Source organism: Bicyclus anynana, chromosome 22 (assembly GCF_947172395.1).
Source record: "Bicyclus anynana chromosome 22, ilBicAnyn1.1, whole genome shotgun sequence".
Lineage (NCBI taxonomy): Eukaryota > Metazoa > Arthropoda > Insecta > Lepidoptera > Nymphalidae > Bicyclus > Bicyclus anynana.
The window spans coordinates 11,864,400-11,877,316 of NC_069104.1; the positions used below are offsets into that span (position 1 = coordinate 11,864,400).

The window sequence follows — 12,917 nt, forward strand, 5'->3', positions numbered from 1 at the left end:
TTACATTCTAAAAGATTTCTAGAAATTTTTAAGCAAAATCAAGCAAATGAGTTATAACCGTAACTCCCAAAAATTTCGACTTTGATGACTAAGTTTGACTTTGATGACTAAGTTTGATTTTTTCACACCCTCAGGCAATCTAATCCAGAAGAATATTCTGACAAAAATCATATACACCCGAGTCTTTTTCTAATAACTAGCTTTACGGCTTAGGGTATAGTAACCAGTCTTTTATGCATACAAAAATACTTATAAAAGTATTTTTGTATGCATACATGCCCCCTCAGTAAACCATAAGTAAGCCCCCAGTGTAGAGTATATAGTATCAGTATACCCAGAAGCTGCATGATACACATTTTAATAACTAACTTTACTACTCTAAATATTACCTCTTTCAGCAAAAATTCGTATAAATAAAACCCCAGTGTAGCGTATACAGTATCCCTAGAAGCTGTACTAAAGTTTGTACGTCGCAAACTGATGAAGTTGGATCGATAATGGGCCAGCGAGCCGCTCGCGTGGAAGCGATTCAATTGCTAACATCGTCAGAGGAAATTACTTGCTCTCGGCTCTGGCCGTAGAATGGGGGCTTGTTTGTGTACCTACTCATTTTGTTCTGCTGTGGCTTACTTACGTAATAACTATATCGCATGTTTCTTTTTGTATTATAAGTTGGATATTTGATCAAATGATCTAAAAGTTAAGTTAAATATCTTAAAACCCAATTTATCTATACTAATTTTATAAAGAGGTAAAGTTTGTGGTGTTGTACTGAATTTTGAATATTCTTTTACCACTAGATAACCACGTTCTTTGTGAGTGTCATAGGCTATATTTTATTCCCATATTCTTACGGAAACGCAGGTGAAACCGTGGGGAATCGGCTATTAAATAACAAAACCCAATTTATTAATTAAACAATTAATTATAATAACTTATTATTCATTTGTTTGTTACCTAATGGTACACGGCTTTCTCTCGACGGCAATCATAATATGTAATGCAATCATGAAACATAGTTCGAAGAACCGATGGACGTTGGGGTCTCAAGGTGCTGGAATGGCGACATGCGATGGAATGGATAGAAAACGGACTGACGATATCAAGCGAGTCGCAGAGATCCGCTGGATGCAGGCGGCTCAGTGATGTTTGGAAGTCCCTACAAAAGGCCTAAGTATGTCCTGCAGTGGACATCCATCGGCTGATATGATGATGACTAGTGCTGATCTCTCTGCGATGCCTGGTAGTTCTATGATATATCAGTGAAGAAGGGCCGACGATTTAGTCCGCGCAGGGCACCAACTGACATCCAACACGCAATCTTGGATTAGCCTATAAGCTATTTAAGCAATTGCTTAGGGCATCCCGTTTAGGAGAGCACCAGAGAAACGACAAGAAACGAGACATAGAAAAAAAAGAGTACCTAATCGAAAGTTTAAGCAATTTCAAAATCTTTATTTAGGCTCATAGGGGAAGATTTCGTAGGATCAAGTTTCCTTAATCCGGCACTACCAACACGACCTATAGACCACATGACCTTAGCCCCGAAAAAAGGCTGGAAGAAATTGACCAAGGGAGCAAGATCCTCCGAACCTTATCCAGGCAAGGAGACTAAGCCTCGAGGCCCATACCCGGATTCTCATCTGGGAGACAATCACGATTTAGGTTCTAAAGGGAACCTGGCTGTCGATATAACCAGGTCGTTCAAAAACAGATGGGAGTCATCAAATTGACACATTTTAATCCCACTCAATACCACAGTTTCATTCGTCAATATCGAATAGCGTTGCGCAATACCCCGCACATAAAGAACTGCTTTTATCGTATTAAAAGGCGACCCAGAAAATCGTTTTGCACCGTAATACCCCTTGCTCTATATTCTTTCTGGCGACTTTCCAGTAATTAATACACGTATCAGCTTTATTGTCATACACATAAGAGCTATAATGCAAGTGCCAGACTTTTGCCAAATTCTGATCGATGCGATAGAAGCAATCCTTCCGATTGGCTGGCTTTCTCCCATATTAACAGTATAGTGTCTAGTGGCAGACATATTAGCTTTTATTACTGTTGGAATATGGTAAAATTTTAAAAATCATTAACAAAAATAGACCAGAATCCGTAGAGCCTTTTTGTAGCTTCATCTTGATGAGACGCTCAACTATTATACTTACAAAAATTCTTGATTCTTGTTACAGGGTAACTAGGTAATGAAAACTTCTTAGTGTAGGAACAAGAGAACGTACCACGCAATTTGTAGGAAAATGTGGAAGTTAAGTTATACATATAACTTAACTTGTATAACCATACATCATAGACCTCTTATAATAAAAGGACGCACAATCATGTAGAAAATTTCACTTAAAAACTAGCCAACTTTGCTTTGACAGTCTTAGAATTATGGGTAAAGAAATTATACTTAAATATAGTCCAATATTCAATAAAATCCCAAATTCAGAGCAAATTCAACCTTAAGGATTGAGTTTACGGTTGATTTTGCAAATGCGACTACTTGAATTGAGTGCCAAGAAGTTGTGTTTGGGTGTTTGTTTGAGTGGGGACGTTTCTTGGTCGCTGATTGTGCAGTGAGGAGATCGATGCCATACATCCTTTTTTCATCCCCTTAGGAATTCCTGAAAATCCCTTCTTATCGGATGACTACATCATAAAAATAATACAACCTTCAAGTTTCAGGTATCTACGATCAACGTACGTCAGTCAGTTCGTCATTATGACTTCTAGGTCGTCCACATTCTTAAGTCTACTACTCACGTTCTCCTCAACGGTCTTCTTGATCTTGGCGCTGGCTTCGCTGACCTTCGCACCAGCTTTGTTCACCGCCGAGTACAGGAAGTTGCCAAGCGACTTGGCGCCGGCCACGGCTTTGGTGGTCACTGCCAAGTAAAAGAATTGAAAAGTCAAGTTTTGGAATTTTTGTGCTGCATATTTTGGCTCTTCTACTTCTTTTAGTTGTCTGTGCCTCAGTTTTGGCATGGAACTTGCCTATTGCTAACTTAATTCTTGTCAGCTTATCTGACATCGATCGTTATATTGATCAGTGTTACGCTTTTTGTGTTAAAGCTACATCTACGAGGTCAAGAATTACCATTTAAGTTCAAGAAGAAAGTACCTACACCATGTAGTTGCTAAGTCCAGGAACAAACACTTTACATTGTACCTACCCTAAAAAAATAATTTTCAAAATTTTATTGTACGACTTTGTTCACATTTTTAATGTACATGTTACGCTCAAAGATTGAAACACTCAGTGAGCGGAAAATAGCTCACAACGCGTTGTGGTTAGAGTAAAACATCCACATTGCGAAATTCGTATTATGGCTTGCTGGCTTGGCTGGCTACCACGCTATTCGATTTCAACGCGTTGTGGCAATGAAGAAAAGCCATGACGCGTTCTGAGCATTAATTGTTTTCGATCGTTGAGCGTAACATACATACTCATGGTAATTTACAGCTTTCTAGCATGTCTCTGCGCTAGACCGCGGATAAACGGACGGACAGACAGACAGACAGACATGGCGAAACTATAAGGGTTCCTTGTGGACTACGGAACTCTAAAAAATCGAAGTCGAAGTCGATTAAATTTTGGAGTAATCATCGCTAAGTTGCTCTCATTTCATCATCAATGGTTTAGCAGAATACTACCCACCTATATTGGCACATTTTCCACTATAAAACCAACTTTAAACATTGCTTCATCCAGCATTCAAAGCAGCTTCCCTTTTATTCAGAAAAAAATTGTCATTTGAATTTTTATACCGAAAAACTGCGAGTGAAACATGCCAATTCGCATTTCGTTAAGCGGTCAAAATGGCGGAATTGAGTAACGAGACGTTGACTTTATAAGTACCATAAATACTATACGTTTTCAGCATGTGCGTACTCCATGAATGAAAATGTGGTTGCCATGCATACAAAGTAAAAGCGTACATCATAAAATAAAATAAAAAAACAAAATAAAACAAAAATTGTGTTAAAGGCATAATTGTAAAGGACACAATCCATTTTTTTGGTATTTTATACGCTTTTAGGGTTTCGAATATACGTACGTACAAAAACGGAACTCTTATAGAATTACGGTGATCTTATAAGGGTGTATATCGGCGGTCAAAATGGCGAAATTGAGTAACGAGAGGGTGGCTTTATAAGTACCATAAATACACTATACGTTTTCAGCATGAGCATACTCCATAATTGAAAATGTGGTTGCCATGCATACAATGTAAAAGTAAAAGCGTACATCATAAAAAAAAAAAAAAAAAACAAAAAAAAACAAAAATTGTGTTAAAGGCATAATGTAAAGGACACAATCCGTTTTTTTGGTATTTTATACGCTTTTAGGGTTTCGAATGTACGTACGTACAAAAACGGAACCCTTATCATCATAAAAAAATTGGACAGTGTCACTTTACACAATTTGAGCATCCACACACATCCAATTGTTAGTTGGCCGACTATCGAAATCTATTAATTGTTTTCTTTTACAATTTATTCAGACAACAATTTAATATGTACACAGTCGAAAGGGAATCGGGATTCTGATGCGATCGGTGTCCAATTTGTTACTTGGACAATTTAGTTGTATAAGATGTCCGGGGTCTCACATATCACTATACTTATTATGTATGTACAACCACTAAGGTTTCATTTACACGAGCAGCAACTCCTACAGACGACTGCAGTCGGTAACGTCTCGGCGGTAGCAGTTGCTGCTCGTGAAATTGAACACTAACGCTCAAGTAAGCTCACATGCCTGCAGCGCTAACGGCTTGACATTGACAGTCAAAATTGATAGTATATTAGTCGCGATCTGCATGACATCATGACCGAACGCGACCAACACACGATCAGTTTTATCGGCTGTCAACTCGTTAGCGCTACAGGCATATCTCGGGCCAAGGCGCGTTTGGATCCCTCGTAACTTTAATTTTAAGTTTTCGGCCATTATTACCATCATTAGATTAAATTAAATTATGAATAATCCTGACATTTCAAAAGTGCTTGTAAACTAAATTAATTTTGAGTTTGAAAATACTCAGCGAAGAGAAAAAATAAAATTAAAATAAAATTCTACTAACACTCTTGCATATCGGGCACTTCGATGGCGTTTACTGTGAACAACTTACTACTCTGTGGACCTGAAACTGTGCATAACAAAACAAAATGTGAAATCTAGCACTACACAAATAAAAAAAAATATATATAAAATCATGCATCATGTGATTCAACCGACGGAAAACGGAGAGAAGGTTATCAATTGGACGTGTATATTTTTTTTATGTATGAACACGCGATTTTTTTTATACAACTTGAAAACATGACTAATCTTTTTAACATAAAAATGGAACCGACTTCAAAGGCGTATTTCAGTTATTTAGATTTTAACACAAAATTAATTAACTGATTCTCATGAAAATTAAATCTATCTGGAATTATACTGTTTCAAACCAAAAAAAGGTTGTTTCAAAATTAGTTAATAAATGATGAAGTTATGAGGTAACAAATAATGGTAATAAACGTCGAATTCAGAACCTCCTCCCTTTTCAAAGTCGGTTAATAAAATAAAAATGTTATTCTACAGCATCTTTATTGGCTGATGAATGTCTACAGCTTGACATAGTCTCCTCACAGGAGAGGAAATATGGAGCTTAGACCCACCACGCTGCTCCAATGCGTGATGGAGGATAGGACGATAACGTTAAATTCATTAACGATCACTATCAGATGTTAATGATAATGGCCAGAACCGACGGCTTAACGTGCTCTCCAAGGCCCGGGGGAGTAACACCACTAATCTTCTCAATTCCGGGCGGAAACTAAAATGACTTAAATACAGTGCCCGCCACGAGATATTGTGTTTGTGAAGTTAGCAACAAATGACTGCGCAATAAATCAATAACGGTACAAACTTCGCGGGCGGGGAGCCGGCTAGACTCACGACTCATTCCGCAGCTAACTTCACAAACATAAAGATTCGTGGCGAGCACTGTAGATAAAGTAAAACCTCAGGATTCGAACCTAGGATCTCGTGATCCGCAACCACCTGTTAACCACTGGCAGTTAATGATTGCAAACTCCATGACTCTACAAATAAAAACGTAATACGCAGTCTCGGACGCAACGGTGAACGCATCAATGCGTCCAACGCTGTAACGTATTTAACTCTATAATACGTCCAACGCTGTAATGCGTCCAGCGCTGTAATGCGTCCAACGCTGTAATGCTTACCGTTACCAACGCCCGCTGGTTGCTCTTCGGTCGGTGTGCCGCCGGTGGAGCCGGGCCGACTGTCGGCGCCTCCAGTCGCACTGGTGACAAAGTAAAGGATATTGCTAATGTTTGTCTCGATATTACGTCATATATAGAACAACTCATGACGAAGTTAACAAGAATATTGCAAATGTTTGCCACAATATTACGTTAAATTTAGAACAAGTGATGACGACGTTAACAAGAATATTGCAAAATGTGTCATATTTATTACAACTGGTGACAAAGTAAAGAATATTTCAAATGTTTTCCTCCATATTACGTCATATTTAGAACAACTTATGACGAAATTAACAAGAATACTGCAAATGTTTGCCCCAATATTACGTCATATTTAGAACAACTGATGACGAAGTTAACAAGAATACTGCAAATGTTTGACCCAATATTACGTCATATTTAGCACAACTGGTGACAAAGTAAAAAATGTCGCAAATGTTTTCCCAAATATTACGTCATATTTAGAACTTATGATTAATTTAACAAGAATATTGTAAAATGTTAGCCCCTAAATAGTATCTCATATTTAGCACAACTGGTGACAAAGTAAAAAATGTTGCAAATGTTTGCCCCAATATTACGTCATATTTAGAACAACTGGCGACGAAGTTAACAAGAATATTGCAAGAATGTTTGCCACTATACTATGTCATATTTAGCACAACTTATGACAGTGAAAATATTGCAAATGTTTGCAGGAGCAAATATACCAAACTAAATATGACGTAATAATGATTTAGTATAATGGTATGATTCACATTAAAATTATTTTTGTATTCAGTAGTTGCTGATAAAATAAATAAATTGCTGATAGATGAAACGTTATATGAAATATTGAATCTCAATGAAATTATCTAAAGATTTTTATGAAACAAAATGTGAATCAATTAAAAAATGACCCAGTTACAACAAGCAAAAAAATTATAGAACAAGATGCAAAATTGCTCGAATCTTCTGCCTATTATCTATAAAAAAATATTTATATATACTCAGAGGCGCAATTATCCGCCCACAATAATATACTCGCATCGTATTAAAGTGGGCGGATAATTGTGCCTCTGAGTGTATATAAATTATTTTTACCTACCAACATTCACATTCACTTATTGTGTTTGTAATACATATTTGTGAAACTTACATGTCATATATATATTTGACTTTTTAGTGTACCATCTCGTCTTTCGGTTTATAGAAACACACAATTACACTATATAAATGTGTGTTGCCAGATAAAAATAATGTTCATATATACAGAAAGATACAATTACAGATTATAAACTAGATAATGCATAAAGTGAGCAAAATGGGGGATTGAGCAGAATTAATGAGTTCACGATAGAACGGTGTGATTTACTATTAGAAACAAACTAAAGTAAATGTTCTATTACAAGAAAAAATATTACCAGAAACAAATAATTATAAATTATGACAAAAAAAAATGTTTTGTCATTCTTTGAGCTATAAAAAACAGTAAAAATGGTATTGTTAAAAACAACTGAGAATGATTCTATAAGTATAATTATTATTTTATGCAGAGACAATATAGATTCGAAGTGTGCCAATCAAGAAATATTAATATATGCATAAGATGTGCCATAAGCGGAACAAAATAATATAAAACAATTTTGAAAAAGCTTTTTGATCCCACAATCCAAGTGTACTTCGGTAAAATTATTTAAATACAAGTGACAGTATTTAAGCGTTATAAAAAGAATACATTTGGTATGCAATTTCTTATCCCCTGAATTAAATATTATAAAATCCAAGTTAAGGTACAATCCATTTTGTAATACAAATTTTGATAGTCATGTTTTGCCCCACCCTTTTGTGAAACCGAATGAAAAGGGATCTATTTTGTAATGCAAATCTTGGTAGTCATGTTTTGTCCCACCCTTTTTGTAGCATATTTACGCAACTTCCCTTTTTTTGCAAATATTAAGCCCAAGCTTAATTTTAATCTTTCTTTGTGTGAATAATAATGATTAATTTATTTTGTGTCCGGGAGAACTTGACGAATCTGAACAGCAACATGACCCAGACCAAAATAATCATAATGTATGTTTTCCCTTGACATCACAGCATCTTCAGGTGATAAAACAAATATTTTAAAATATTGTCACAAGTCCTATTTCTTATTGGAATTAGTAAATCTAATTAAGAATACTCATTCAAAATACAAAAACTAAAAGATAAATAAGTTCAATAAATATTTTACAGGACTCCACAAATAAAAAGTTTATAAAATTTAATAAAGTTTTTTCATTTATGGTCCAATATCTGTTATTGAACCAAGAAAATGAACCAAACTCAAGCAAGAGCTAGTTATGTAATCAAGTAAAATTGATATTTAAACATAAAGAAATGTTATTAACTAATGATTATTTTAAACTACCTTAGATATTTTTTGTTTTCATCTGGTGTGCTTGCGAAGTCATCTAATCATTGTTCCATTCAAATTAATGTAAATATATAATAATAAAAAAAAATATATGTACCAAAAATGGATTGTCCCAAATAAAAAGGTTAAGAATTACAGTTAGAATTTTCAATCAATTAATTATAGAATATTATTCAAAATATATTTGGCCGGTCAGAAATGACACACCATTTTAATATAAAAAAAAAAACAAGCAAACTCATTGCTTCTGTTCAACCCCTCGTACCTATTATACCTAGAATTATCGTCATCGTCTTTCCCCTCTGGCTTGGGTTCTGCTGGTTCAGCAGGCTCCACTGGCACGGGTTCTGCCGCATCTGCTGCCGGTACTTCATTTTTCCTGAGTCCGGGTATTGGTATACCAGAACCCAGCCAACCCGTCATTTGTGATTTGACATTGGTGATGAGATCCAGCTTGCTTCCCCCCTTGGTTGGACTGTAAAGAAAAATATGATTAATCACATATTCCATTAATCTGTAAATTTAAATACTTACTTATAGAATTAGTCATCAACTACAAGTTAGCCCTTGACTACAATCTCACTTGATGATAAGTGATGATGCAATCTAAGATGTTAGGAATGGATGAAAAACCACACCCCTTTCGGTTTCTACACTTCAGAACACTTAAATCGCTTGGCAGTATGTCTTTGCCATTAGAGTGGTAAATAGCCACAACCGAAGCCTCCCACCAGCTAGACCTAGACCAATCAAAAAGTTGTCAATCAGCCCAGCTGGGTATCGAACCCAGGACCTCTGTGTTAGTACCCATGAAATTAACTTAACATCCTCTTTAGTCTCTTGGTAAGACCATGTGTCAGGGTCAGGCTATGAAATCCTGAAATTTTATTCAAATTTTCAGTAAAAATTCATAGCCCAAAAATAGAAAAGTGATGTTGTTACTCCTTTGTCAACTTATCATTGTCACCATTATCACATTTGATAGTAGTCCTTAAGAAGTCAAATATTATCTGCCCTAAGCCTGCCAATTTGAATTGAAGCAGAGTGGTGACTCCAAACTGCATATTTCCTCTCCTATAAGGAAGGAGACTGGAGCTGCAGTGAACTGTTAAAATAGGCTATATAGGCTATTTTAACAGCCCACTAGAATAGATAGAAGGCTAAAATGATATCCAATTTCCACAGAATCATCTTAGAGTTTTCACTTCGAGAACCATGACTTAAAGTACAATATCCTTTGGAGGACAGAAGAATTTCAAAACCAAACTATTATACTCAGTAAGTGTAGAAAGTGAAGATTGAAAGCCAATAAAAGTGTTTTTAATAAGTATTAAATTACAATAAAGATTAATTGACTCCAAATTTTTTATTAAAAAATGTTTTAAATAGCAATATAGAAATAAGCAATTATTTCCATTTCATATATTTTGAATTACCTTGAATTTGTACCTTGAAAATAACAAGATTATAAATTACTAAAAGTTTTACACTTGTAATAAAAATATCAAATGAATTTCAGGATCCAATAAAAGGGTAATAAACCATGTTAACTACATGAATGAATAAAATTTTTATTGTAAAATTCTTCATTAAATGTGAAACATGTAAGACAAGATAAGAGATTAAAGTTTTGGGACTAAGGTACCTTACCACTTGACCTAAATAATAATTTTACATGGCAGGGCTGGATCAATAGTTTATTATGCAACAGTGAGGGTGAAATGTGACTCACGAAATTTTTAATGAGCTGTGCACTCGAGTGCGAAGGTTTTTTTTATACGACGTAATAATGCAGATTCTTGAGCAACCTTACTACTATACGAGATATTTTCCTTTATTATTTTACAGAACATTTTACGAATTACAAACAATAGGTAGGATGAAATCTATAAATTTAAGGCGCTTACCATTGATTTTCGATGAAATATGCGAAGAATTTTCTGAAAGAAAAATGTAAACAAAGATGATATCGATACCTTTGCTTTTCGCCGTCCGCTGAAGCTTCCGCTATCGCTTCTTTGGTAGGGGTGGGTACTTCTTCATCTTGAGGCTCGCCCTTCGCCGCCCCCATCCAAGAACTGACCTGATTAGTAAGTCCTGAAAACATTTTCACTGCCACTAGCTAGCAACTACACAAGACACGGCACTCGTCTTACTACGCTGCGACAATCTCGTACATGACACACGCTCCGTCTGCGATGCGCCCGTGGAAAGCGTGATCAGCTGAAAAACTAAGTGGAACACCGCAATCGACCAGGCTTACGAGGTTTTCATTGCGCATGAAAACTTGCGCAGCTTGCGCTACTATTTTGCAAAATATATACAAAATTTATATACATAACAACACATACAGAACAGCTCGTATACAACAGATAAGAATTTGTCAATGGGTGTGTAAGCTAGTGTGGCTGTAACGAAAAATAAATGACAGAAAGCTAAAGTTAGCCACACACGATCAAGTTACCGTCAAAACCGCAAGGACAATGAAAAAAACAAATGTGTTTAACCCAGTTTACGCCGTGTACTCTTAATCACTTATGGATATTTTAATGTAAAGTTGCATAACTGACCTTTTCTGCTGACTTGCTTCAAATTAATGTGAAAATACATTATGCAAAAATCTTCCAATAAGAAAATTGGAACATATTTGCTGATTTAAATTATTAATTTCAATTATTCATTTAGTCGCAAGTGCAAGGCAAAGGAGGCTAGGGCAAATATCAACAAAAAACTGTAATTAATTAAAAACCGATAATTTAGCTAAAAATGGTCAAAAGCTAAGAATCCAAAACAAATAACGAAAAAAATATAAATGAACAAGTACAGATAAAAATAACATTCGAAATTCGAATTTGTCGAAAAATAAATGAATGAATGGTCGAATGAAAATTGTGACGTTTTAATAGCAAAAGAAGATTATTTGTAATTAATTTTTGTTTGTCTGAAATTTTAAAACAATTTCCGTGCTACCGATATCAAATGTAACGAAAAAGGGGTCCTGGCGACTTTGAGAATTGCACATTTATTGTTACGCGTTAGTAGCTGCTAGATAAATTACAAAAATGACTGAGCCGCGTCGTTCTAGACTCCATCTGGGGAAGTGCATAGAGGATTTGGACAAATTATACAATGCACCTGACTTGAAATCGAAAAGAGCTAATATGTAAGTGTTTCTTAATCCACCTTTATTTCTAATTTGCAAATGTTCAGTCCAAAGGTTTTATCAGCGCCTTGTATTTGATATTGTTTGTAGGTTATGCAAAACTGCTCAAAAACTCTTCGAATCTGCAGAGGAGGCTCGTGAAAAGGGCGATGAGGAGACCTCCTACGTTCTATACATGAAGTACCTTCGTATTGTTGCGTGTATCACCAAAGATAAGGACTATATGAAGGACAAGACATACTTCACTAGTATGCTTGGAGCAAAGAACCCAAATAAGGCACTTGATGCTGCTGAGATGTTGAAAAACAGCTTGATTATCAGGTAAAAGATTTTATACTATTAGACATGTTACTAGCAAGTTGAAACTGAAGTGAACAAAGGTGCCTAATTGTCTTAATTTTATTTATTTGCATAGTAAGTAATAACAGAAATTAAATAAACGAATAATACCTATATATTGTCAGTGTCAGTCTGTGTGTTCAGGAAGTATAAAAATTATATCTACATAAATATATAATGTAAATAAACACAAAATTGTGCATGTGTGCAGTGGAGTAGCTAAATTTGTATCACTGCAGTGATTTTGTAGGCATGTCTGTTGGATCTATTGTAATAGTACTAATTTTTGCTTATATTTAGTCTAAATTATCCAACTCAGTAGATGCCTGTGACTTTGTCAATGATTAAAATTTATTTATAAGATAGAATGTTCATAGTAATATCTCAAAGGGAATGCAGACTTCAAGGTGGCTTGACTTTTCCTGATACTTCTTAATGCAATCAAATGAAAAAATATATACAGTTTCCTTATTATTTAAGGTGATATTTTTCACTATATGAAGTAATAACATAAATGCACAAATAAATATTGCAGATAACCCTATTTCTTCTATAAAAAAGCTTATTTATTTATTTATCCTTTTTTTTTAATTTTTAACAATGTTGATTAAATACTAAATAAAAAAAAACACTATTAAAAATTAGCTTTATTCTTAGCATACTCTTAATTTATATACAATATAAAAAAACTGTTATCATTCCTATTATGGTCATATTTCAACTGATTTA

At 35.0% G+C, this 12,917-nt stretch overlaps 2 protein-coding genes across 2 annotated transcripts in view; one reads left to right on the plus strand and one right to left on the minus strand.

The window, feature by feature from the left end:
• LOC112057718 (synapse-associated protein of 47 kDa) overlaps positions 1-11,068 on the minus strand; it is an 87,683-nt gene extending 76,615 nt beyond the window's left edge. Inside the window, exons 1-5 of the mRNA XM_024098241.2 lie at positions 10,663-11,068; positions 8,952-9,161; positions 6,247-6,326; positions 5,097-5,162; positions 2,773-2,894 (exon numbers count right to left, since the gene is read on the minus strand). Of these exons, the coding sequence (XP_023954009.1) occupies positions 2,773-2,894; positions 5,097-5,162; positions 6,247-6,326; positions 8,952-9,161; positions 10,663-10,793 (609 nt within the window). The 5' untranslated portion in view covers positions 10,794-11,068. The remainder of the gene's footprint in view (positions 1-2,772; positions 2,895-5,096; positions 5,163-6,246; positions 6,327-8,951; positions 9,162-10,662) is intronic.
• A 484-nt stretch (positions 11,069-11,552) lies between these two features.
• LOC112057717 (ubiquitin carboxyl-terminal hydrolase 8) overlaps positions 11,553-12,917 on the plus strand; it is a 43,748-nt gene continuing 42,383 nt past the window's right edge. The window contains exons 1-2 of the mRNA XM_024098239.2: positions 11,553-11,849; positions 11,940-12,170. Coding sequence (XP_023954007.2) covers positions 11,749-11,849; positions 11,940-12,170 — 332 coding nt within the window. The 5' untranslated portion in view covers positions 11,553-11,748. The remainder of the gene's footprint in view (positions 11,850-11,939; positions 12,171-12,917) is intronic.